Source organism: Tympanuchus pallidicinctus, unplaced genomic scaffold (assembly GCF_026119805.1).
Source record: "Tympanuchus pallidicinctus isolate F22 unplaced genomic scaffold, pur_lepc_1.0 scaffold18, whole genome shotgun sequence".
Taxonomy (NCBI): domain Eukaryota; kingdom Metazoa; phylum Chordata; class Aves; order Galliformes; family Phasianidae; genus Tympanuchus; species Tympanuchus pallidicinctus.
The window spans coordinates 7,590,049-7,614,027 of record NW_026294699.1 but is presented as its reverse complement, the minus strand read 5'-3'; the positions used below and the strand labels follow the sequence as shown (position 1 = coordinate 7,614,027).

The window sequence follows — 23,979 nt, the reverse complement described above, 5'->3', positions numbered from 1 at the left end:
AAGTATTTATGTGTCTGAAAATGTAAGATCCTAAGGTTAGAAGCCAAAGTTACAATTAGCTGATCAACTTACATAAGTAAATGATCTTCAGGTGGTTTTTGTTATCTGGGTTATTTTGTTAACGCTGCAGTTATACATAAAGTACTCAAGACATCTCTAGGGAGAAAAAACCTGTTTTTATGCTTTTGGTATCTGTCACCATTGATGCGTGTATCCTTATGTAGTGTTTGTTCCAAAATAATAGAGATTTGGTTGATATTTAAAGACAGCAGAAGTCTGAAAGGTGGTTGGTCAAATTAGACAGCACAGAGGCTTATCACATACTTTGTCTACTCTGAGCCTTGAATTACAACAACATGAACCATCTGCAATGTTCTGAACAGACTGATCTTAAGATCTAGTCAACTTATTTCTTTCAGATTTCAACTACAGGAGTGCTGCAATCATTGTGATCACAATGTGTGCCAGGATCACGGTTAGATAAAGTGCAAAATGGTTTGGAATGGATTAGTATCTCCATAGCAATTGCTGTTCTCTGTTTGTATGTAAACGTTGCTAAGAAGTCAATGCTGGCTATTTATCTAGCAGCTAAACTGACATTTCAGATGCCGTTAATCATTTTTTCCCCTGTCAGACCAAAAATCCATAAGCCCTATACCCTTAAATCCTTAAACTTAAAACAAGGCAGCCCTAAGCTTCAGGGCTGAGTTTGGAAATCTTGCTGAACCACAGCTGTAGGGCAAAACTTTTGCAGGAACAGACCTCAAATGGAGATTTACATTTCAAAGTGTTCTGCAGCCTCCTGGTTCCCCAGAGCATCCGAGGCTGCTGTGAGATAGAAGCCAGTCACGTCCCTGCATTCTGTAGATATTGCAGCCTTGCGTGGTCATTGCTGTAGCATTTTTATCTCTAAATGAATGATCTTTCTTTAGGACAAAATCTCCTAAGCCTGTCAGTATTCAAAGCAGAAATTCCCTACTTATTTTTAAGGTCTCATTATATGCTTTGGGGTCTGACTGCTTTCCCACTGCTGTACCATTAGAAAACAGAGCACATCTCAACTCAAGACTCCAAAGCATTAGCATTGTACTAACAGTAGCCCCAAAGCGTTATTTCAATCTGCTTACTAGGAGAGAGCGAGGAGCAATGCTGACAGATACAACAGCCTTAGCAGCTAACTTTGGAATAGTCTCCACTGGTGCAAAGGGAGCGTTTTCCATGCCCGTATTTGCCAAAACTATTTGCTCAACTTTGAAACCTTCCCACATGCCTCGACACAGATGGGTAAAAGGATTGTTTTTCCTTTTTGAGTCAGTGTTTGTGGAGTGCCGTTCCTGCCAAAGAATTCCTCCGAAACTTCTTGAAAGCCCATGTCTCCCTGTGTATCACAGCTTTTCTGACTGTGCTTCTTGAGGGAGCACACATGCAGCAGTACATTGTTTTCTCTCACGTTAAAGCGCAGTGATTTCTAAGAACTTGCCTACCTTGCAGCATGCTCCTGTAGGCTGTGTCTGCAATAGCGTAGATGTGGGGCGGCATCTCGTGCCTCTTCTTTCCCTTGTACATGTCAATAATCTTCTCTGAGTAGATGGGCAGCTGTTTGTATGGGTTTACCACAACACAGAAGAGACCTGAATAAGTCTGCAATGAAATTCAAGTAAAAAAGGGAATTAGTGTTGTGTACTGTATCTAGACTGGGACACAAGGCATCAGCGGCACTGAACCAACAGGATTTTAGCAAAAAACAATTATTTTTCTCAATTTAGTATGACAAATGAAGTGGCAGTTTCTGTATGTATGTGTATGAGTGCAGCTTCCAAGTGCATAAATAATTGTTTCTAATAAGGAAACTGACAGAAAGTATGTAATTTTTTCTGCTTGTGGAAACGCTCTGCTTTGATGTAATGCTGCACTTCTTTTTATTTCAGTTGTTTTTGTATGTACTGAATCACCTTTATTTGTGATGAGCTAGGGACTACAATGCTTCAGAATGTTCCTTTATACATGTATTTGTGTGCTGGAATGTTATCTGCTCAGGCAGATATCAAATTCTTAAATCTTAGATCGGAAGAGTGGGTTTATGTTGGGCATATAACCACCACACAGCAGTAATGATTGATGTGAGTCTTTGAAAAAAATTACTCCAGTTCCAAACAGATCTCTTATCAGAATGGCCGAATACCTTCAATAAGCAACAATTTCTGTAAGAGATTCAAGAAAAAAATCTGTTTTATGTGTTCAGTTTACTGAAGGTATTCGTGTGAAAATGGATGCATAAACAAGCAAGAACACTGGACACCAGCTGATGGCTATTCATCCAACTGTTAGGTTTAAAAAACATCCTTTGTCTCAGGAAGCTCCAACTTATTGAACTGGAACAGAAATATTAGTGAGTGATAATAGATGAAATGCCGTATATTACAACAGTTACTAAAAGTGAGCAAAGTAAACAAACACAAAAAATAAAGAAAAAGAAATGATAGTTGCAGCCCTTAAGTCAGCCTTTGGCTACTATTTTTTGAAATGACACCAGTCTGAAACAAATGAACTTTTGTCCTTTATGACTTGGACGTAAGTTGTTTGGATTCCCCCAGTTCATGAGCGAGCGCTGCACTGCGCAGTGCTACCTTGCCCTAACCTCAGAGCTGTGTCTAAGGACAGCTCAAGCCGCCTCAGTTCCCCCACAGGAACAAGGATAGCACAGGACTGTAAAATGCCATCTCAAAGGCTTGGATCTGGGCACAGGGGTTTCCCTTTCCTGACCATATTAGGAAATGGCACAACACGGTCTCGGCACAGCCTGAGAGCTTTATATGGTACTGAGCAAACAGGGCGAGAGCGTCCATCAGCTCATGGCGGTGAGGAGCAGTTGGGTGCCCCGCATTGGGCAGAACGCGTGGGGTGCTCTGAGCATCTCCAACCTTTACAGCACTGTGACTGCACCTTCACTCGCTCTTGGTGTCCCCAAGTTAAAACCTTTGGGGAGGGTAAATCACTGCTACGCTGGTTTTTAATTGATGACAGAGTTTAGGACAAAACTCTGTGCTGTGTTAAAATGAACTTTCGTGCTGTATGGTCAACACACTTGAAAAATGGCTGTGTATCTTACATAAGCCAAAATGACCACTAGGCCCTTTAGGGAAGTAAAATAAGATATTTTTTCAGTTGAAGTAGATGTGATATATAAACTCAGGTACTAATATCCATATAAGTAAAAGAATAAATGTTCAATTCAGGAAGTTACTTAGGTCTCACTTCACTGAGATTTTTAGATATCTTTCTGACTTTCATCATGCAAAGTCTAAATGTCTCTATATAGTTATCCACTTGCACGCCTAAGCGCCAACTTGGAGACACAAGAAGCAGATTTTTAAAGCAGGAAAAAATCATAGAATCATCACAGAATCATAGAATGGCCTGGGTTGAAAAGGACCACAATGATTATCTAGTTTCAACCCCCCTGCTGTGGGCAGGGTCACCAACCAGCAGACCAGGCTGGCCAGAGCCACTTCCAAAAAAAGCCTGAGCCGATGAAGTTTGGGCATCCCCATTTCTAACTGGATTGCAACTGATACCTCCTCTCACCTGTGGGAGGTAAACCTGGCTTTGTTGCTTTCCCACTCACAGCTCTAGATGTTCTACAAAGATCTGGGGAAAACAGATTAATATAAAGTGTTCTGAAGTCAAGGAAGCCAGTTAGCCAAGCATGGAGTTGAAAGTGGGATTTGAAATATCTGTGCTTTGGATTATTCTCCTGAGGTTTGGCCTGCCCAGGAATGGGGATCTGCAGTCGTTTCCATCCCTGGAGAACCTGGGGGAAAGATATGGTATCTTAGGGATAGTGTCCAACAGGATTGCTGTCCTTTGCACATCACTGCTGATGGTTAAGAGGGACTTATGCAAATACATACATCTTAGTTGTTAGTGCCTACATTTGGGCAGAAGTATCCCAACACTGGCTCCAACATAATGTATAGTTTCCTATAGACAAACAATTTTACACCACTGAGCAAAGGCTGAATGCATAGTGCCTATGAATGCAGGTACAAGAAACTTGTTTATGCTCTCAAATCGAGTTTCTATTTCATTGATGCTCATACTGTCATTTCTGGTCTCATTTGTGACTGGACAAAGCAGATTCTGCTTGTTCTCAGCAGTGTGAAATGTGAGTTAGTAGCAAAGCACTTTTTGTTCTTTCTTAACTCCATCAAAGAAAAAGGTCAAGGTGTTCTTCCAGTGGATGGTTACTTTGAATTATTGCACACTTTTTACTTCCTCTGATTTAATAATATTTACTTTAAACCTAAGGAAAGATGATTTGCTGTGAGACTTTTTTGCTTGTTTGTTTCAGCTAGGTTGAAATTTTTTTTCTATAGCATAATTGGGAATCCCCACTTGCATCAGTGGTGCTCTAAAGGGAAGAACAGTAAGGTCAAGTTTTCCTTGTATGTGTAGGCAGCCAAGGCAAAGAGAGGAGATGGTGGTTTACAGTTTGTTTTGCAAGTAGATGAGAACAAAGCCAAAATATCTGTTTATATCCCTCCCACACATTTTTTTATTTTTTTTTCCCCAAAAGGTGTGTAGTAGGACAAGGCTGGACAATTTAAAACAGTTTTAGGTTTCCTGAAAATACTATTTGGATTACAATTCAGAATTGTAACTCTTTTTTTTTTTTTAACTCTTAATTAATCACTGTCTTAAAATCTTGTCGAGAGAGAGAGAGCTTAATTTCAGATATGCTTTGATGTTTGACTCCATGAAAACAAATTTTTAACTTTTCAAAAGTGGATGATGCAAGTAAATGAACTTCCTGTAGGATGAGAGAGTTCCACTAAACTCCTCAAAGTAAATCAACAGGAAGTCCTGAAACATCTGGTCTTTTTTTTTTTTTTTCCTAAAAAACAGACAAAACAAGCAAACAAAAACACCTCCTTCTCATTTTATCCATCTATACTTGTAGTAATTCCTTTTAAATCTTGCAACATTTTCAGACAAATTCCATTGTAGTAAACAACATTTTGAGCTCTAGTATTATAATAACACACAGCTCCCTCTGTTCACCTGTGGGCATAGAATCTAATAAATCTAAATGCTGAGAGCATTTAGGCATCTTTCAGGCATCTTGATGACATGCATTTAATAGATTCCTGAAGGAAAGATCTTCAGCTTTAGCTCTATCAAGTTATGCATAACAATTAAATGTTGGTTTTTTTTTGTTTAACTATATATAACTATCTTTATTTTCTGCTTCATTTCCTACCTTCCAATTTAGCATTCTTCAAATTAAAGAGAGCTCTATTCCTGCCTCTGAAACCACATTACTTAAGCTCTGTGCTTTCTTTCACTCATTAGTGGTCTGTCATGCAAGTAAAATTTCCATGGATTGAATTTGTTGGTTACTTCTCTACAACATAACGTGGGGATCCTCCATGTAGCATCAAAGATAACAGCTAAATCCCATGGAAATTTCCTTGCTTCTTTTATTGTGTAGTTTGATGACTACTGATGCAGATTATTAATGACAAAACATGATTATGTTAACACTCTTGTGTGAAATGGGAAGCAGAGAAATCTGGGCCCTGAATCACATGAGCATAGAGAGATTAGAATTTACCCAGGCTTCTCTAATCCGTAAGTTGACCAACAAAGGGGAAAAAAAAAAGCCCTAGTAGATGTTGTCTTTGAAGGATATGAGCACTCTTGATTGAATTACAGTGGGATTTTTCATTTGGTCAAACATAAGGTTTTATTCAAGCAGCCACCAAACCAGAACTTGTCCATTGCATTTCATTGGTAGTTTGCCTGGGAAAAGACTACATAACCTGGCTTTTCCATGTGCTCTTTTTTGAAGTTACTGTTGGGGCATATGGACTGAAAACTGGATCAGATTTCCCTTGTAGTCATGATTTTCAAAGCAGCCAGACTGCTGTTCAACTATCAGAGGATGCTCTCCAAGTCCATAACATCATTTCATAATTAGCAAACTTTGGGGAAGAAACCCGTTATGTGTTTTAATTTAGTTGAATAAAGAGGAAAAAGTAATAAAGCAGAAGAGTCGTGGAGAAAAAAACATCACCGAAATGCATTTTTGGTTGAGGATCCTGTTGCTGAGGGGTACAGACTTGCATGCCAAGTTATACACAAATACTGTATCCCAGACAGCAGGTGGGATCCGCTTTGTTTGTGATGGGACATGGTAGCATGCAAGATAAAACCTACTTACATAAATTAAGCCTGAGAAGTATCTCTCCCTTAGATTGTGCAGCACTGAAGCTTCATTGAGGCATGTCAGCTCGGCCATGTCCTCCACTTTGGAGAACTTGGGAGGGTTCATCTTCTGGATATCATCCTTGCTCAGTGTCACTTTCTTTCCATTTTCCTGCAGTTCAACTGTCACCTCATCCCCTTTCTCTTCCTTGATACTTGCTGCTTCAAATCCATGTTTCTCTGATGGAACCCAAACCAGTTTCTTCGCTGACCAGTCAGCCTGGGCAAGAGGGTTGTTAACGAAGTTTTTGTCCACAAAGAGGAATTTCTCATCATCGCTGAGAGGTTTTTGAGACATTTTGACTCAGTTGTTACCTGTTGAAGAGGCAAAATATTCTGCTTTAAAAGAGAAGTAAATGTGGAGGTGTTCCAAGCAAAACGTCTTTGCTAAATCTTTACCACGTGGTAGATCCTAATTACTGCAAGTCCTGGGTCATATCTTACTTTTCCACACAGATACTGTTGGGTTTAAATACCTTGGAGAATCATATTTAAATATCTGATCTCACTCCTTTGTTACTGTGTCTGAAATCATCTAACTCAAAATCTCTAGGACATTAAAGAAGTGAGGACTCCTGAGCTAATTACCCTCATTTTGTTTATTCTTTGTACAGAAGATTGGAGAGAAAAGTAAGACACAATTAGCACTTATGCAATTAGACTGTCAGGACTGCAGCAAGAGCACCATCTGAACAGCTTCTTCCAGCCTCATCTCTTATTCATCACAAAGTTAATTTAACTTTGATATATTCAAAAGTTACCATTGCTGAAATAGTGTTGGGTGCGTGCTGAAATACAAGCATAATAATGAAATAATTCACAGAAGAACAATTCCCAGGTTGTGTTCCAGAAAGAACAGAAACAAACTTTTTCTTGCTAAGGACCATTCCCAATTGCTCTAATATCATTTCATTTGGAGAAGAAACGAGATTAAGAGAAGATCAAAAGAAAAAACTTGAAAGCAAACTCAAGAAAAAAATGCCACTGTAATCAGTAGTGCTGGTGGAAGAGAAGTAAGTTAGAGTTATCCTCTTTCTGTAGCTCATACAGTGAGAGCTGATCATTTATGAAGGGTTAATATCTACAACTTAAGAAATGGAGAAAATAAAACAAGTTCTGAAGTTACGTCAATTATTAGATACCCTGAACTGTGATGCTCAGATTGGAAGGATGATGCATGTGTCGTGCAGTTGCATGTAGCATTGTGCACATGGATAAGTTGCTGGATGTATCTGCTCTGAAGGTGGGAGCCGTGGGAGGGTTCTGGCTGTTTTGCACTGTGTTCAGGAGGGAGGCAGCAGCTTTTTTTTTTTTTTTTTCCCATTGGAAATCAAGATGTAGCTGCAGCAGCTGGGCTGATTAATGCTGGAGCATTCCTAAGTACTCAATGAGAAAAGGAGTAAACAGAAGTCTTGTAGTTTGCTACAGAGTAGGAAAGAAGTGGTGCTAGTCAGGAAACCTGCTGTGCAGCAGAGCAGGGAAGGCAGCTCTAGGGAGAGGGGAAGAGCGTGGCTGAGAAAAACATCTCCAGGAGACGGAGGCTGTTTCATTTCCTTATTGAGAGTGAATTTAACACTTACAATATTCAAACAAACACAAGTCTTGAGGGACTTTGGAGAACTGACTGCTAAAGATGTCAGCAATGAGCCCATAAGCAGAATGATATTTGCAAAGCTCTGTGTACGAGGCCAAATGGACGCCCTGTACTCTGGGAGTATCAGAGAGTGGTTTCCAAATATTTGTCCCCAAAACCTTCCCACAGATTAAAATTGTTTTGCAAGGCCAAAGTGTGTGAGAGGTCTGAGAGAGAAGTATGGATCGTGCAGAAGGTGGCCTAAAGCCTTAAAAACAAATCTAGGATTCTAGAAGTGATGAAATAATTTAGGTGATACCTCAGTGAAATGCAGTGGAAATAAGATGCCCTGCCTCTTTAAACTCCCTTGAAAAGGCTCACATCTAAAGAAAAAACAGCTCTCCTCTAAATGTACATGTTCTACTGACACTTAACCTGGAAAAACTCCAGCAGGAAAGTTCACCCAAATCACTTGTGAGCGCTCAATGCATGTGGTGAGGTGGGCAAGTGGGATGAGAAGTGAACAGGCTTGGTTCTGTGCATCGCCACTCGCCATGCATGCTGTTCCTTGCCCTCAGTCCCTGCGAGGAAGCTCTGTAGGATGTAGCCCTTTGCTGGCTCCCAAGGGATTTTTGGAAGAGAGCTGCAAGAGGAAACTATTTGACCTCTGTGCGGATTAAAGCAGAAAATGTTCCCTTGCTGCCAAGAGGGCTGGTAGAGCTGCACAGTTCCAATAATGGAGATGGTATTCTCTCCAGCAGAGCTTTCCAGCTGGCATCTGCAGGGTGAAGGCAGCTGGATGGAGGAACCATCCCCAGGGCTGCAGAAGCAGGGTTAGGGGAGCAGCAGAGATGCCGTAGCCTCTGTTCCTGTTGCAGTAGCAGAGACACCCTATTGCCCCAGGAGCATGGAAGGAGATGCTGTGGAGAGGTGAGAGGATTTTGGTTAGACCCAGAGAAGAGAGCTAGGGAATTGCCCCAAAAGGTTGGATTGAGATGTCCTTGGGTAAGTTCCAAGTAGCAGCACATCCATATTGAATTTGATATTGCCATCAGAAACACCAGATAATTACACTGAATTGCAGAGCTGAGTTTCATGGGATCAAATCCTGCTACTTGGAGGCTGCCCAAAAGTGATGATGGTGGAAACTGTCCTGACCATTCACCTAAAAAACTCAACCAAAGACAAAACAGCTGGCCTGCTACAAAGCATGCCATCAGTGGGGATGACTCAACTGCTCTTTGCTTTTCTTGTTGCTCAGGGACCAAGGGAAGCTCTTTCCTGGTAACACAGAGCTTCCTGTGAATAAAAAGTTTCGTACCTTGTATTTAAATTTCATCTTTCTGAAAATTAGGTGAGGTTGTAAAGTCTAAGAGATGGAATGAACTGCAAATCTTGGGAATATGAGTTTTTGTTCAGATCTCAGTACTGTACTTGACTGTTCATAGTCAAGATATTAGTCAAGGATATTAGTTTAAACACGGTGAGAACAAACTCTCTACAAGAAATAGGGAATATTTAGTCTGAACCAAGGAAGAAACACTGATTTGACTAAAAAGATTTCATGAATGATGATCTGGACTCTGAGAATGAAGCTTGAGTAGTTGCTGAGTACAGCTGTAGTATAAAGGAAATTCTGTTATAGATTAATAAGCATAGTAATGACGTGAAGTTTTCTAAATAGAAAGTGCATAAGATGAGCACCACTGGCAGATCTGTCCTAATGAGGTGCTGAAGCTTTCTGAATCAAAACTGGCAGTAAGCCTGCAGGTCCATCTTTGATCCATACTGTACTGCACTGGTCCAGCATGACTGATGTTGGGAAACTGGGTAACAGAGGAAGGCTGGCCATTGAGAATGCTCCCTGAGAAGGCAAAACTGAGCCAGCCCCTTTGGCCAGCCCCTGAGTTTCATCCATAGAGCTGGCTAAGAGAAAAGGAAATTAAATATCAGTGCAAACTCGGCATGAGGGTCTCATCTGTTCTTTCAGGAGGATGATAGCACAGATCTTCAGGGCAAGAGCAAAGCCTGTTCTGTACCCAGAAGTGAGCTATCCTGAGGAAAGGAGAAGGAAAAGCAGTGATAAAAAATATTACTTACATAAAGGTTTTTTGCCTCAGAAAAGTGCCAAATTACACCAAGAGCTGGATGAATCTGCTATGCTTGTTCAAACTCCTAACATGCACGAACACAGGGGCATGCACACTTCCATAACTTATTTTCTATTCCTCCTTCTTCTGCCCTGCTGCTGATTTTCATTGTTCTTTCCCTTATAATGTCGGTGATGGAATTTGAATGCTGTTTTTACAATTAGTTTATCCTGAGTATATTATTCCAAGGACAAAGTATAAATATTTCCAGGAAGTGCTCTTTAATTAAAAGGTTATTGGCTAAGCAGAATTGCCTCCTGGGTCAGAGCTTAAAGGGACTGCTGTTATCCTAATGAGACAATAAGGGGCACTTCTCCCTTCCTCTGCAGGATGTGAATGTCAGTATAAAAGCTTATCATGGCTGTTCAGGGAAAAATGATCCAAACAGTGGATTCACACGTGAATTACTTTCAGAAAACAAGTCATGCTCTCATAGTGGTTTCTGATGGAAGGATGTAGCCATAACCTGCTTCTTGACTCATAATGCACCTCCTGAGGTACAGTCACTCTGTGGAAGTCTTTTCAGGTTGCCTTTCATTTTTCCAGTACTTGACTGAATCACCCAGCTGAGCATAGCTAAGTTATGGGGAGAAATAATGAAAAAATAAAAATAATCCAGGGGTGAATCCTGATCAACTGATGTTCATTTTGGACTGGCGCCCCAGAGTTTAGCTTTATGACAGGCACTGTGAGGCATCCCTCCTCTGGATGGCCTTCTGCCTTTCCTTGGTCACTGGGGCCATCCCTCAAATGCTCACTCTCATCACAGACAATTTGATCTAACACGGGGTTATCATCAGTACATTTAAAGTTACTCAACAGCAGAAGTCTGTATTTTTAAGGGAGAGCATTTTCAGTAATTTCACAGGACTGGTTTTGATGCACTATCCATGTCTGAAAGTGACTTGCCCTCCTGTCAGGTGTGCTCACCTCCCTTAATGCAAGTCAATACATCACTGATGGGACACTTGACAGCTCTTCTGCTGCTTTGGAGAAATTGGGCCAGGTTATTGTGTTATGAACTGGAGAGAAGGGGGCAGAAAGGAAAAAAGACTTGAATTCCAGTATGTGGGGATAGATTCCCTCATAGGGAAAATACCAGCGACTTCCAGTAGCCCCAAATATCGCTCTATGAAGTAAATCAGATCTGCATCAGAGTTCATAAATAATCGCTATGTTAACCAGGCTGCGCACAAGTTGGAAAGCTACCTCTCATTCTTTGCTTCTTCTAAAATTAACATACGAAAAGAAAAGCCAACAGATTTGCAACTATTAATTCTGAGTGAGTTATAAAGAGTTTGGATCCCTGCATACGTCCATGCACGCTACCATATAAGGCGATGTTCTCCTCAATACTCACTGTTCCACAAAAATGTAATGATAACAAATTCAAAACAAATACCTTTTAGGGACTAGCATGTCAATTGCAAATGAGATAATAAAAATCATTGTTTACATCTAAGCGAATATAGCCAGAGGAGTACCATGCAGTAATGAAGTGATTGCTTAGGCAAGTGCTCTGCCCTCTGAGGCTTTGTCCTTTTGGTTTCTGTGTTAGTGGGAAATGAGAGCTTTGGGGGCTTGGGAAGCCAGACCAGGCTCTGCATCATCCTGCAAGCTGCCTGCCAGGGCCAAACCTTGAGGGGAAGAGCTGGGCTTGCCTTCATACAATTGTACGTTAGGAAAGGTTTCGTTGAGAGATATATACTAGATAATAATGGAAAACTTCTGATTTTCCTTATATTTAAAATATCTCAAATTGCTTCTTCCTTATAAACACATGTGCACCTCTCCCATATCTACACAAATATATATATTTATATGCATACACACGTATATATATGTATGTGAAAGAAGCCAGATAACTTCTCAGATGACAGTGATGCCATCTACTGTCTTCTTAACTTACTGGCAGTATTTTGTTGAAGTTTGTTTCTTTATTATTTCTTTAAAAAAAAAAAGTTGTGAAAGTTGCATTTGAAATTACTTAAATTAGTCTATCAGATAAGCTTCACTTCAAGTTGATTTCCAGCATATTAAAAATGCACATGTTCAATAGCAAGGTACTTCTGCAAAAATGTTTTGATTTCCTCTCCTAGTCTTTGAGTGTTTTTTTCTTGTTTAAAGAACCAGCTGACAGGTGAATGATACTATCTGGTAATATGTTCATTGAGCAGCTTAGGAATTGCACTGCAAAAGTTTATCTGGTGGGTGTCTTCCATGCCCAGTGATTCACTGCAGTATAACAAGGTGCAAGCCGGCACCTTGCTGCAGGCTCAGTGCAGCCAGTGCTCCGTCTGGCAGTGGCAGTGCTAGAAGTAACTAAGGACCAAGCTTGGTCTGTGCACGCTTACAAACCATCATTGCTCTAGCATATTTTAAGCAGAACCCAATTAGCAGCACTCAGCTCAGGAGCAGCCATTTGAGCATAGGTAGCTCTGCTTCTCTTTCTGCTTTGTGTGCTACCTGCAGGGTTATTCACTGCAACTCGTGTCAAAGTAGCACCGTGCTCAGCTCAGCGCCCCGCTCCATTCCAGCGTGGCAGCACCCAGCCCCGACCCAGCAGGGTGTGCTGCCCCCTCCTCCCCCCTCCCCATACTCACAGTTGTCCGAGTAGGGCAGCAGGGAGGGAACTGGAGAGTCAGGAACCTGTACAGCCACCAGCCGGGACAGTCCGAGTCCTCGCAGCCTTCACTGCCTCCCTATATAGAGGAGGAGAATCTTGCCAGTGGGGAGGGGCCCTGCAAACCACGTCCTGCTGGAAAATCCTCCCAGTACCTGGGTTAAAACACCCGGTCTCAGACAAGCAGCTCATTGCCAACAGGGCCCAGCCCAGGACCACTACCCTTGCCCCCATCTGCCCTTCAGCAAAGCAAAGTGAGTCTGAAATCCCTTGCTTTTGGGAAGGCCTCGAGGGGTGCCCTCAGGTTCAGAGCTTTTGCTTGTTCTTGGAGATGCAACTCTTTGGCCAAGCAAATGGACCTTTTAACTCCTTCCTGCCTTGGCAGCATCCTTACCTCTCTGCCCTGCTGAGGGTAAAGGACAGACCCTGGTCTTGTGGGGCACAGGGAATTCCTACCTACCTCAGTGCCTTTTCTTGGAGCTGAGTGGAGGGGCAGGTTGGTGTATGTGGGGGGGACATTCCTGATGTGGCAAGGGTGGCTCTGGAGTCTCCACGTGTTTGCGTGACACTGGGCACCAGGGGCTGGTGTCAGCCTCCCTGGCTCCTGGGGTGTACAAGGGATGTTTCCCAGTTTCCCAGCAGATTTGCCAAAGTTTCTTTTGCCAGCCAGCATGCAGCAAAGTTTCCAAGAAAGCACCGTAAATACATTTTCATATATGAGGAATACCTCCCTCTGTCCATAAATGGAAGAAGAGAAGTGATAAATAGCTGAGGGGGAACAGCCATGGGGATGTGGTGGAAAGAGTGGGCAGCAGCACTGTGTGAGGGGGGAGAGGAGGACAGGGAGTGTGAAACCAGCCTTGGGGCTGGGGAGGGATCTGCTCCTCGTCAAACCTCCCTCACAACCCTGAAACTTTCAGTCCCTGGCTGTCCCCCCCTCCTCCTGCCACGAGTAGCCAACAGCCTTGTGCAGAGAGACCTGGGGATGGAGACATCCCAAAAAGGGAAAGTAGGATCCTCTAGGAATTCCCATCAACATGCCAAACACAAAATACCGAAACATCCCCCTCTCAGCAACAGACTAAATATGGTGTATACCCAAAGGATCAGAGCACGGTCCTGGCTGAAATAATTTCTCTTGACAACAGTGGTGTCTAAAAAATATGCTCTGCTGGGGAAAATGGATGAGACTCATATTGGTCTTGGCATCCTAGGAAAATACCTACGTGGGGAGGCTGGGCTGAAAACTCCAGTGTAAGCACCAGTGCCTGCAGGTGTGATGGACCATATGCACCATCAGACCCTGTTTCCAACACTGGACAGTGATGAGCAAATCTGGGCAAACAGGAGAGAGTGGAAGAGTATCAGGGCTCCTTCCCCACCACGTTGCAGAAATTCCAGCTGTATTATAAGAAGCTGGTGAACACTCCATTTGCTCATGCAGTTACATGGTTTCAGCCTTTGCATAAAACCGGAGGGTCTGCCTCAGGAGGTGGGGGCTGCACTGCACTGCACTGCAGTCCAGCAAAGCCGTGTCCAGATGAGACTCATGTGTGTTTGACTGGGTTGGAATGAAGCCAGGAGAAATGATATCCAGATGTCAATCGAAGAAGCTCGCCCTTCTTAGCAGAAAGCTCCTCACTGTGAGTTCACCCTATTCATTTTGCAGTTTCTCTGTTGCAAGCATAGCTTTTACATAGGAACGTAATGAACAGAAAATACTGAAATGCAAGGGCATCCTCTGAAAAGCATGATCTTTTTGGCATTCATCACAGTTATCCTAAGAAGCTCCTTGTAAACCTACCCAGCTGTTTCACAAAACCAGATGCATTTTAATAGTAGCTTAAAAAGGAGTGGAAATTATTCCTGCTGGTTCGCAAACCACTGCATGTGCACATGCAGGCTTGGTGCCCAAGTAGTGTGTTTAAAGAGGCAGCGGTGGAGGGTGATGTATGATGTGACATTAAACCGAGCTGGAAAGTTTAAAAAAATATTCCTGCTGTGCCTGGAACAGTTGCACTTTTGAGCTGTGTGGGGTAGGAAGTGATAAGTGTAAGCCTGGTTTCAACCTTCTTTTACAAGTCAGCATAAGAATACACACACTAATAAATACCCCGGTTGGAGTTTCCCTGTCGCTGTGGTACTTCTTAAACTGAAGGTGCATCAGACTGAATGCAGTGGAGTCCCCGTGGACAGTGCTTTTGTTATAAGAAAACAAGCTTTTTAAAATTTACTTTTCTAGAAATAATAAAGCCCATCCTTTAACTGTCTCCTGAATCTGCACAGTAAATGTTGTGCTTGGAAAAAAAGAGGGCTTCAGAGGGAAATAAATGAGCTTTCAGCTGCCTCACCATGTGTAACCTGAATTGCAGACAGGAGGAATACATCATGGTGATAAGTTAGGTTCTTAACTGATGTCAAGAAAGCAAATTGTTTGTTTAGAAATGATTTCACTTAAAAATTGACTATATTTCTTTGAGCTGGCGTGCAGTGGGAAGCAGAGTGGTGGTTTTGCAGCAGGAGAGGCAGTCTGCATCCAAACCAGAACAGTTAATGACATGAGGAGTCTGACATGGCAAAGGAGTCAGGAACTGCTCAGGGTAAACGTGCTTAGTACTGGACTCAGGTCAAGTGAAGTGTGTGAGGCAGAGATGTCAGTTCTTCATCGGCTGCTACTGAAAGGGCATCTTTTCAAGAGTGAGCAAATATTTTTGGTTTTTTTTCTTCCTAAACATGATCACCAACTGGTAATCAATCCTCCGGAAAACCAATCTACTAATACCAAAATTCAGCTTGATACAGAGCGTGCTCAGGAAGGAAAGTGCAACTGAATCCTTGGGGCTTGTTGATAAAGCTTACAGAAAAAGTTCTGCCATGCACAACAGAAACGAATCCCTCCAAAACAGCACTGTGGAGTATGCACACAGTTTCCTCTAAATTTAGGGGAGAGCAAATATTTGGTATTAAAGAATCTTTCTGGAACTCATGGATCAAGTTCTTCCAAAGTGCTTTCCAGATCTGATATTCACACCAAACCATGCTGGCTCCTTGTCACCTCCACTTTTGATATCACATGCAGACGAAGAACAGCCTCTTTTGATGTAACCCCCATGCATAACAGTGTCACTTACATTGTTCTAACTCTGATAAAATTCAGAAATGCATTCAGCTCACCAAAAACGTGGAACTTCTAAATCCTTGTATCTTTTTTCTCATTTTCTGGTATCAGTAGAAAGAATTAGGGCACTCAGTGCAAGATGTTACAGTCTGTAATTTAGCAAGACAGAACTTCTTAAGTTGTTTGAGAAAATTTTTTTCCTTGCTCACCTAGAAGTAAATTGCATCTAAAATCTGGAGTTGCAACTGTGAATTACTTTCATCTAAATACCGGCCTCGCTTACTTGAAACTTCTAAGGAATGTTTTGTACATTTTGTACAGAATCCATTTTGTACCTCCTCTTCTTAAGCAGAATTTGCACCTCCTCTTCTTAAGCAAGTAAAGGCAGTCCAGCACTCATAGAACTCGCTGCATGTCCACATCTTGAAAGATCAGATTCCAGGTTCTCTCGGGACAAGTGATAGACATTAATAATTAGGCCAGTATATTTTCACAGACATATTTCAAAGCTTCGTTATACAAATGAATGCCATGGACAATACACTTTAATTTGATTTTAATTTGCTTGTACAATGACTGTACTTTCGAATAAGATTATTCCAAACCTCCAAATCTGCAATGTGTTGGTATTAAGGCAATTAGGTGAAATGCATGTTGCACAACAAAGCAGACGCACCAACTCCAGCTCCTGTACCAGCACACCATCTTGACAATGGACAGAAGCTGCAGTTCCTGAAGAAAATGGTTTTCAGTTTTCTGTTTTAAACAAATTTCTACTCAGATTTCAGATATACACCTTTACCTCAAAGCTTACTGAAGCACACCCTTGTAACAACCTCTGCTTTCATGGCTGTGGAGACAAAGAGGACGCTGAGCTGTGTTACTGGGGAAGGTCAAGTACCAAACTTCCCCTTATCTTCTTTCACGAGAACAAAAATTGTATCTAATTTCAGCAGCTAAAATTCCAGGCAGCTCCATGGCACCTGAGCAGCTTCTGTACAATCTATGGTGGGAAGATAGAAAGCAGACACAATGGCTTTGGTTGCCCTGGCAGATTTGCATAGCATAGAAGGTTGTGGCTTCTGTTTTTCAGCAGAGCCTTTTCCTTGCCCTTGAAAAGACAATTTAAATTCCAAATACACTTTGACCCACTGTGTTATGAGAAACAGAAAAACAGGTTATGGACAAACAACCTCTGGAAAACCAAAGTTCAAAATTCAGGAGTTTCTGTGGCTACAGCAATCATATCCATGCTCTGTGAAAGTTCATTTCTGCAAGTCTCCACAGAGGCACTTCCAGCTTATTCCAAAATGAAAGTCATTCATAAATAACTTAAAAGACTATTTTTCTGCTGTAATATTAAACAGAAGAATGAAGAGAGAAAACTGATTTGTACCAGTGTGGCAGGAAAGAGCCCCAGCAGCAAGGCAGCATACCATGTAGGTTTTATACAGATGGCTCTCCATCTAAGTGGTTGAATGTGTTAGTGGTGGTGGTGGTAACATAGCAAACATTGAGGGCATACACGAATTTGCTTGTTTCACCCAAGTGTCAGTTATAATTCATGCAAAGCTACCAAAGATTGAAAGATTTGATTAAGATAAATTTGCACACGTCTTCTCCTCTTGGAAACAGTCCTGAGAGACGTACTTATAAATAAGAAAATGTGGAGCCATCAGCATTGCCAGTCACACACAGGGGAGCAGCTCACTCCCGAGCCTTGAAACGGATGAAAGTAGCTCCTCCTTTAAAGCTATAGCTGTTCTCTGCAGTTTCACATTAAAGTAGAGCCTAGGCTACTTATCAAAATGAAAAAATACCTACAATGCTAATTGGGTGAAATAAAGACTAAGGGAAAACATCATAAAGACTGCACAACTCCGGGTCCTTTCAGTAACATTTGCAAACTTACATTAACTTCCTTCTCTTTTTCCCCCAAACGTTTGCTGTACCATTTATTTAACAATTACACAAAACTACTCTCAGTACCACTGGAAACACTAACATGCATGAATTTGTTAAAAAATAGATTACGTGGTATTTTTATGTACCACTACAAGGTCTACTTCTATCAGAAAATATCTCAGCTAAAAAAAACTCCTGGGAATCAGTAATTAACCATCAACTTCATTTTTAACTCTTCCTGCCTTTACTTTCATGTCATTTGGGAAAAAAACAAAAGTTCCTCCCCCGTCCCATTATTTAGTGTTACACTGTACAATTTATAGCAACTCCAGATGGAAAAGAGTTACCCTTGTTTGTTTGCTGGCATAAAGATAAATATAGTCCTTGTTTCCAGAGAACTTCAAACAACTATTCCTCCAAAGGACTGCAATTTTCTTTTCAAACTTATTTTCCCATACTTATCTAAGAGTAGCAGGTGCTTCTTCTTACAGAAAAATCATTCCAAAATTATTTCAAATACCAACACAATAAAACTGACCAAAAATATTCAGAAACCAGAAAAGGTACATGAAGACATAAAAATAAAAGGGCAGAAATTATAAATATCTAGTAAATTTTTATTTTAAAATATAAGGGAAATATTTTTTAGGCCTAATTCTAGACACAGGCTTGACTAATCTGATTTTATATACAGTTTTCCTTGTATCTTCTGGAGGAAGAATGCCTTTTTGCTAATATTTTTTCACTGGCAGGAATAATGACTTGGTCTTCCTGTCTCATGGGGAGCTCTCACAAATGGAAATGGTCCCACTGGACACAATGGAAAAATTTACATAATGAAGAATTTCATAAATTAACTCTCCAAGAGCTTTGCAGGGTAAGTGAACGTATAAAAGACATCATCACATCATCTCTTCGTGCTCTGCAGAACAAGAGGCTCTTCAATGCTCGTGCCAGCCATCCTTCCTGGTTCTGGAATTCTATCTGAAAATGAAAAATAAGCATAAATGTTTTCACACGTTTGGAGAGCCAGAGATGCAACTGTTAATAAGAACTTTGATGTGGAATATCATCATAGCAAGCTCAATTTTACAACTGAGTTTTTTCATCCAACTGCAAGACCAAAGACTGGATCTCAGATTGCTTCAACCCAGCTCTAATGAAGTCAGCTGACAGGAACGTCTGACCGCAACTTGTATCGACATCCCCTGTGTACCAGTTCATTTGAATATTCATTCAACAACATAAGCAAGAAGGACAATTTCTAATAGGAAAAGCAAGACAGATGTTAAATATGAGACTGTGAAGGCTGAGTATATGAATGCACTTGATTACCTTGATTTCTGATAGGAATAAGAATCTTCTAACAAGAAAGATTAGTTATAGCAGCTTTGGCACTGACATTCTATGTCTTCAGCCCCCTCTACTGGCAGAAGAGGAACTACATCATCTTCATCAATTCAGTATTAAGGAAAGGTGTTTATTCAGTTCTTCCCTTATGCTTTTTAGATACTGCAGTAATATCTTAGACTTCAAAATTTTTCAAATTTCTGGATACAAAAGGAATAGGTGGTAGTACTATGCTGATAATATTAAATAGCCCAAAATCCCACAGAGCAGAAGGTGAAGCAATATGCCAAACAGACTCCTTAAAAGGGAAAATAAAAGACCAACAGTCCCTTTCATTTTGTAGCTTAGGCAGTATTAACAGCAACCACGCAGAGAGCACGAAGGGAAATAAGATTCAGCAGTGCCCTATGGATCAGTGAAGTTGGAGCTTAAGTTTCTGCAGTTGGTGGGACGTGAATTAGATCCTCAGAAAGATTTATTCCTGTACACAGAACTGGCTGCTCAAACATTATGAATGTTCTATGGAAATTATGAGGACAGATGAGAATATTCCCCTATTTAATTTATCTTACTAAGAATTTGTGTCAAAATTTCTGTTTTAAATCGCCAGTGGACCAAGACTGCCTCTAGCTGACCCATTCCAGATCTGTAGTTGTGTAAGGAAGTACAGTTTGGCCAGTTTAATGAAAATGGGAAAACAATTTGTTAGGTCAAATTTAAATGAGTTTTCAGTTTTTCACGGTCCAAAAGAATTAAAAGAATAAAGCTAAACAATTTGGATTTCTCTGCTTCCCTTCACTATAACAGACAGCTGCAGCTACCACACATTAACAAGAGCTTCGCAGTACCTGTTATGCTGCAAAAAATTATACACATTTTGCTATCCCTTATTTTTAAGAATGCCTGCTTTCTAAATAAAACAGCCATTCCAATAAAATAGCCATCTATCTTTCCATTTGTGAAGGCAATCAGATTTGCACACATTACATAGCATTAACATACCAACAGAAGAGAAGAAGACTTGAGAAGCTGTCTAAGTTGGGCACTTATTTAAATAAAGGAACATAAAGAGGTCATTTTAGAAATCAGAAGTTAGATCTAGTAGAGCTATTCTTAAATGAATATATGAGCAAGAGGGATGGACAGGTCAGATGGCTTAATGGTATTCTGGCATACAAACGATGTCCTACTGAAGAATTTTTTCTATAAAAAAGGTTTCTGTACAAAACATTCCTTGTACAGAGAAGGAAGTACCCTGTGTCCACTCGTGTTCATGCAGCTATCAGCAAATCTAGCTCACAGAAAACCCCGTCGCAAATAAAAGTTCTGTGAAGATGACCCTATAGTCAGACCCACCTGTTTGATTCCTCTCAGTAGATGGTTTGGCAAAGTTCTGCCTTGGATAACTCAGCAAAGACACCTTTGGAAGAGTACTCTGGGTACTTTCTTCTTCACCGTGGTGTAAGAAATGCGATATAATTCCATATAAGAGAGGTCTGCTCAAGGCAAAAATCACAAAAGCCATCTATGAAACATATTAACTACTAAGCACTTAAAAAAAAACAATCAAACAGCTTCTCCTCAGAAGTTCTTACACCTTAACGTTCACTTCTAAGAATGTTCACATGTCTTCAGAGTAATTATTTAAAATTCATTATGGTAAATGCAATTATATAAGAACAGGCATACGCCATCCCTGAAGACAACCCCTCTCCCATAGCTTGCACTAAAGGATGTTCTCAACTGAACTCTAGATCACTTGTAAGCAAAGAATCAGAGTACAAAGCATGAGTACAGAGCCGTGTTGCCATACAAATTAAACGTGTGACCAGTGGGCTACTGGCTTTAGCACCACCATGTATCTCAAACTAGATTTTCACTAAGCATGAGTCAGATTCTGTGGGCCCAAGCTACAGGGCACCACTACACATGTTTAAATATGCTTCTGTACCCTTGATATCAAACCTAGTTGCATCAGAACTGTGAATTTATATCTTATCTCACAGTGCAATAATCTTTTTACTGCTTTGCATATCAGCTCGGTAATGTGTAAAGAATATGTTTTCTTCTTCTGACTAAAAAGAAGACTGAAGTGGTAAGAGACTCAGGCATGCGATTAAACAGCTTGTGAACATATTCTGTAGGATTCACAGAATTTAATGCTAGCTGAGAGTATGATTGAAAATGGCTCCATGTTTGACACTGTGCACTTGAATCCCACATGTTTAGAGCAGTTGTGTGATCTAGTGGTATTGGGCTGGTGACAGAACATTTATATGTGATTTATACAAACACTGTGAAGACATACTTGCAGAGTATATTGTGCGTTCCAAAATCAATGCTTACACTGATTTTCCATTTGCATCTTCAATGATGTTCAGCTCCTTGACAAGAAACTGTCTATCCAAGGGCACTTCAGGCTGGCCAGCTTCTGGAAAATAGATCATACACTCATACAGCAAACGTAATTACCACATCTAAGGACAATTACAGAACTTTAAATTTTAAATACAGATTAGAGCTACCAGTTAAATGCTTTAGCTCTCAAATGTCAGCATTTTAGCACATCCAATGATGATTAATTGCAGTTGTTAAAAAATGCGGGCATTCTTCATGTCCTTGTTTGTATCTGAGCTGAGGACTGATAATCACACCTCTGACAGCTTACGTGCCTGAACTGCTGCAAATCAGACTATCAACTACTTTAATACATTAGTTTAAATTATTCCTCAAATTTGTTGATTTGTGTGATTTTCATTTTTAAAAATTTTGCTCAAAAGCCAATCAGAAATCGCAACATACGTTTTATATGCCCATTATTATTATTTTTATGTACATTTTTCAAAACAAAAGCACGTGTCTGGCAAGGTGTTTTGGTTGAGTAGGCTGCCAGCAAACTTATTTGCTCTTGCATTAACTGATCTGTCAATGTAAATGCTGTTTACTTCAAGGATAAGCAACAAAGAACACATTTTCTTAAAAACTAATGGTATAATTCAGCATAACACTGCAACTAATGAGGAGGGTGTTTGTATCCTATTTGTTTCCAGGGTCAGCCAAGATTGCACAGATTGCACACTTTGTTCCCACTGTTTCAGGAGTTACTCAACCAGGCAGTGAATACCAATTACAGCAGCAGTGCCACCACAAACTCGGCTCCAGTACCTGCAGTGAGCACAGACGCCGCGTATTTGTACTTGTTGAATTCCAGGTATTCCCGGATCAGCTCATTGATCAGGAGGTTCTCGTGAGACAGCGGCGGCCGCGGTTCGCTCTGGTCATCCAACGCGTTGAACACCTCAGCTCTGATCCTCGCTTTTATTTGCCCCAAGGCTCCTCTTTTTTCCAGTGTGTCCTTTAAAACTGTTACCATAAAAACACAGTTAATATAAACCCCAAACGTGCTCGAGCAGCATTCATCGCCCGCAATACAAGCACAATTCCCGGACACTCATGGTGAAATGAAGATATCCACACCCGTGGATGATCACAGGGTGACACAGCAGCACTCTTAGGTATGACAGGTACCGCCTACAGATGGAGGCGTTAAGGAAACGTGGGGGAATGTTTCCAAATGAACAACGGAGCGCGTGAGGCTCAGGGCACTCCCTTACTCCCAACGCCCTGCGTGAGGCGAGCAGCCAGCAGCCCCGTTAGCGCTCGGGGCGATCGGAGGCCGCCCACAGCCCAAGGAGCGTCCGCAGCCCCTCAGCGCTCCCGCCCGCTCGGCGTCCCGCGGCCGCCACCTGCTTTCAGCTCCGCTATGGTCGCCATCGCCCTACGGCCGCGGCGCTGACCCGGATGCGACAAACGGCCGCTGCCTGTCGTACACTGCGCAGGCGCAGAGGGCAACGACGGGCGCCCGCTGTCCCCGCCTCTCAGCGCCCACCGACCAATCGCGCTGCGCGGCGGGCAGTGAGTGACGTGAGAGGGGAGACGGAGTGCTGGGGCGCGCTGTCTGAGGAGCTGCCGCCGAGGCAGCTGAGGGCGCGGGAGGGCTGAGGGCGGGGCGCTGCTGCACGGGGAGCGGCTTCCAGCGCCGGGCGGCGCCCTGTGCTGCCGGGATGTCCGCCGGCAAGGGCAAACCGGGATAAACAGTACGCGGTGCACACGTGTACGCGGAATTACTCTCAGGTATTTTGTGCGTGCGAGCGGAGGCTGAGGAAGGACGTTCTGGCATTGCTGTAGTGTTTTCCGCTCTAATTTAAAAGGTGTTAGTCTAAAAAAAGAGTGAAGAGAGTCCCTCCCTGGAGAGTTTTGCTCGAGGTCTCTCAAAGATGAACTTTCCATGCACCAAAAACCAGATTCTGGTTAGAAGGACTTGGCTGCAGCCATGCAGTCGGGTTTGTGAGGCTCTGGTGCGGGTTTGGTGCCGGCCTCGCCTTGCTCTGATGAGCTGACAGGGTTTGCTTTTGGATGATGAAGTGTTTTCCAGAGGAAGTGCAGTCAGTACAGATGAACAAGTGGATGTGTCATGGTCTGGAAGGAGCACAGCAGCCCGCTGGCCTGGAGTAACGTGGGCGTCCTCTCAAGCATGGAGCCACTTAGTAACCTAGCAAAGTGTTGCTTTTTTTTTTTTCCCCAAACATTCCTCTCAAAGCAAACATTTATATTCAGAGTTTTCAAGGAATAGCTAAAAGGGAGCAATGCAAAGAGGAGAAAAAAGAATTCTCCAGAAGTGTGGCTGCAGTGTGACTCAGCAGCACAGCGCTGCCTGCTCCCTGCCTTCCCCTCAGTGCAATCGCTGACCTTCTGCATGTGCCATCCATCCCCACAGGCAAACGTTTCTCTCCACATCCTCCCAAATTTCTCCATGACCTCATGGGTCATGGCTTTCTTGCACGTAATTTCCAATTGATAAGCAGATGTTGTTTTCCATCCCATATTTCCTGCCCAGGCTTAATTTCAAAGCAAAGTTCAGGATCTGGAACAGAATTTCAGGTGCGTTATTTTTGAGATTACAAGGAAAACAGCTTTAAAACAAGACTTTAAT

General features: G+C 41.9%; 2 protein-coding genes and 1 long non-coding RNA gene across 9 annotated transcripts in view; 1 reads left to right on the top strand and 2 right to left on the bottom strand.

Moving 5' to 3' along the window:
- The window catches only part of MYH11 (myosin heavy chain 11), a 55,860-nt gene extending 43,153 nt beyond the window's left edge, over positions 1-12,707 (bottom strand). For all 4 annotated transcript variants that reach the window (XM_052680097.1, XM_052680098.1, XM_052680099.1 and 1 more), the window contains exons 1-3: positions 12,594-12,707; positions 6,224-6,582; positions 1,485-1,641 (exon numbers count right to left, since the gene is read on the bottom strand). In XM_052680097.1, coding sequence (XP_052536057.1) covers positions 1,485-1,641; positions 6,224-6,565 — 499 coding nt within the window. In that variant the 5' untranslated portion in view covers positions 6,566-6,582; positions 12,594-12,707. The remainder of the gene's footprint in view (positions 1-1,484; positions 1,642-6,223; positions 6,583-12,593) is intronic.
- LOC128079150 (uncharacterized) overlaps positions 1-20,344 on the top strand; it is a 30,703-nt gene extending 10,359 nt beyond the window's left edge. For both annotated transcript variants that reach the window (XR_008205985.1, XR_008205984.1), the window contains one exon: positions 18,565-20,344. This is a non-coding gene — a long non-coding RNA (uncharacterized LOC128079150). The remainder of the gene's footprint in view (positions 1-18,564) is intronic.
- On the bottom strand, positions 18,233-22,863 carry CEP20 (centrosomal protein 20). Of its 3 annotated transcripts, none has more exons than XM_052680116.1 (5): positions 22,733-22,863; positions 22,152-22,349; positions 21,333-21,414; positions 20,343-20,482; positions 18,233-18,620 (listed from the first exon to the last, which is right to left on the bottom strand). In XM_052680116.1, exons 1-5 carry the CDS (start codon positions 22,758-22,760, stop codon positions 18,544-18,546), a joined length of 525 nt encoding a protein of 174 aa, XP_052536076.1. In that variant the 5' UTR covers positions 22,761-22,863; the 3' UTR covers positions 18,233-18,543. The 3 variants fall into 3 exon arrangements, with proteins under 3 accessions (XP_052536076.1, XP_052536075.1, XP_052536077.1); XM_052680115.1 differs by having other exon boundaries at positions 21,333-21,417; positions 22,733-22,862; XM_052680117.1 differs by lacking the exon at positions 18,233-18,620 and having other exon boundaries at positions 20,373-20,482; positions 21,295-21,417.
- Positions 22,864-23,979: the final 1,116 nt, after the last annotated feature.

Coding starts and splice junctions, on each gene's coding strand:
- CEP20 (XM_052680115.1), bottom strand. CDS start 22,760: ATGGCGACCATAGCGGAGCTGAAAGCAG. Junction 20,483..21,332: donor GATGCAAATGGAAAATCAGT/GTAAGCATTGAT, acceptor TGCCTTGAGCAG/ACCTCTCTTATATGGAATTA. Junction 18,621..20,342: donor TACTGAGAGGAATCAAACAG/GTGGGTCTGACT, acceptor TTTCATTTTCAG/ATAGAATTCCAGAACCAGGA.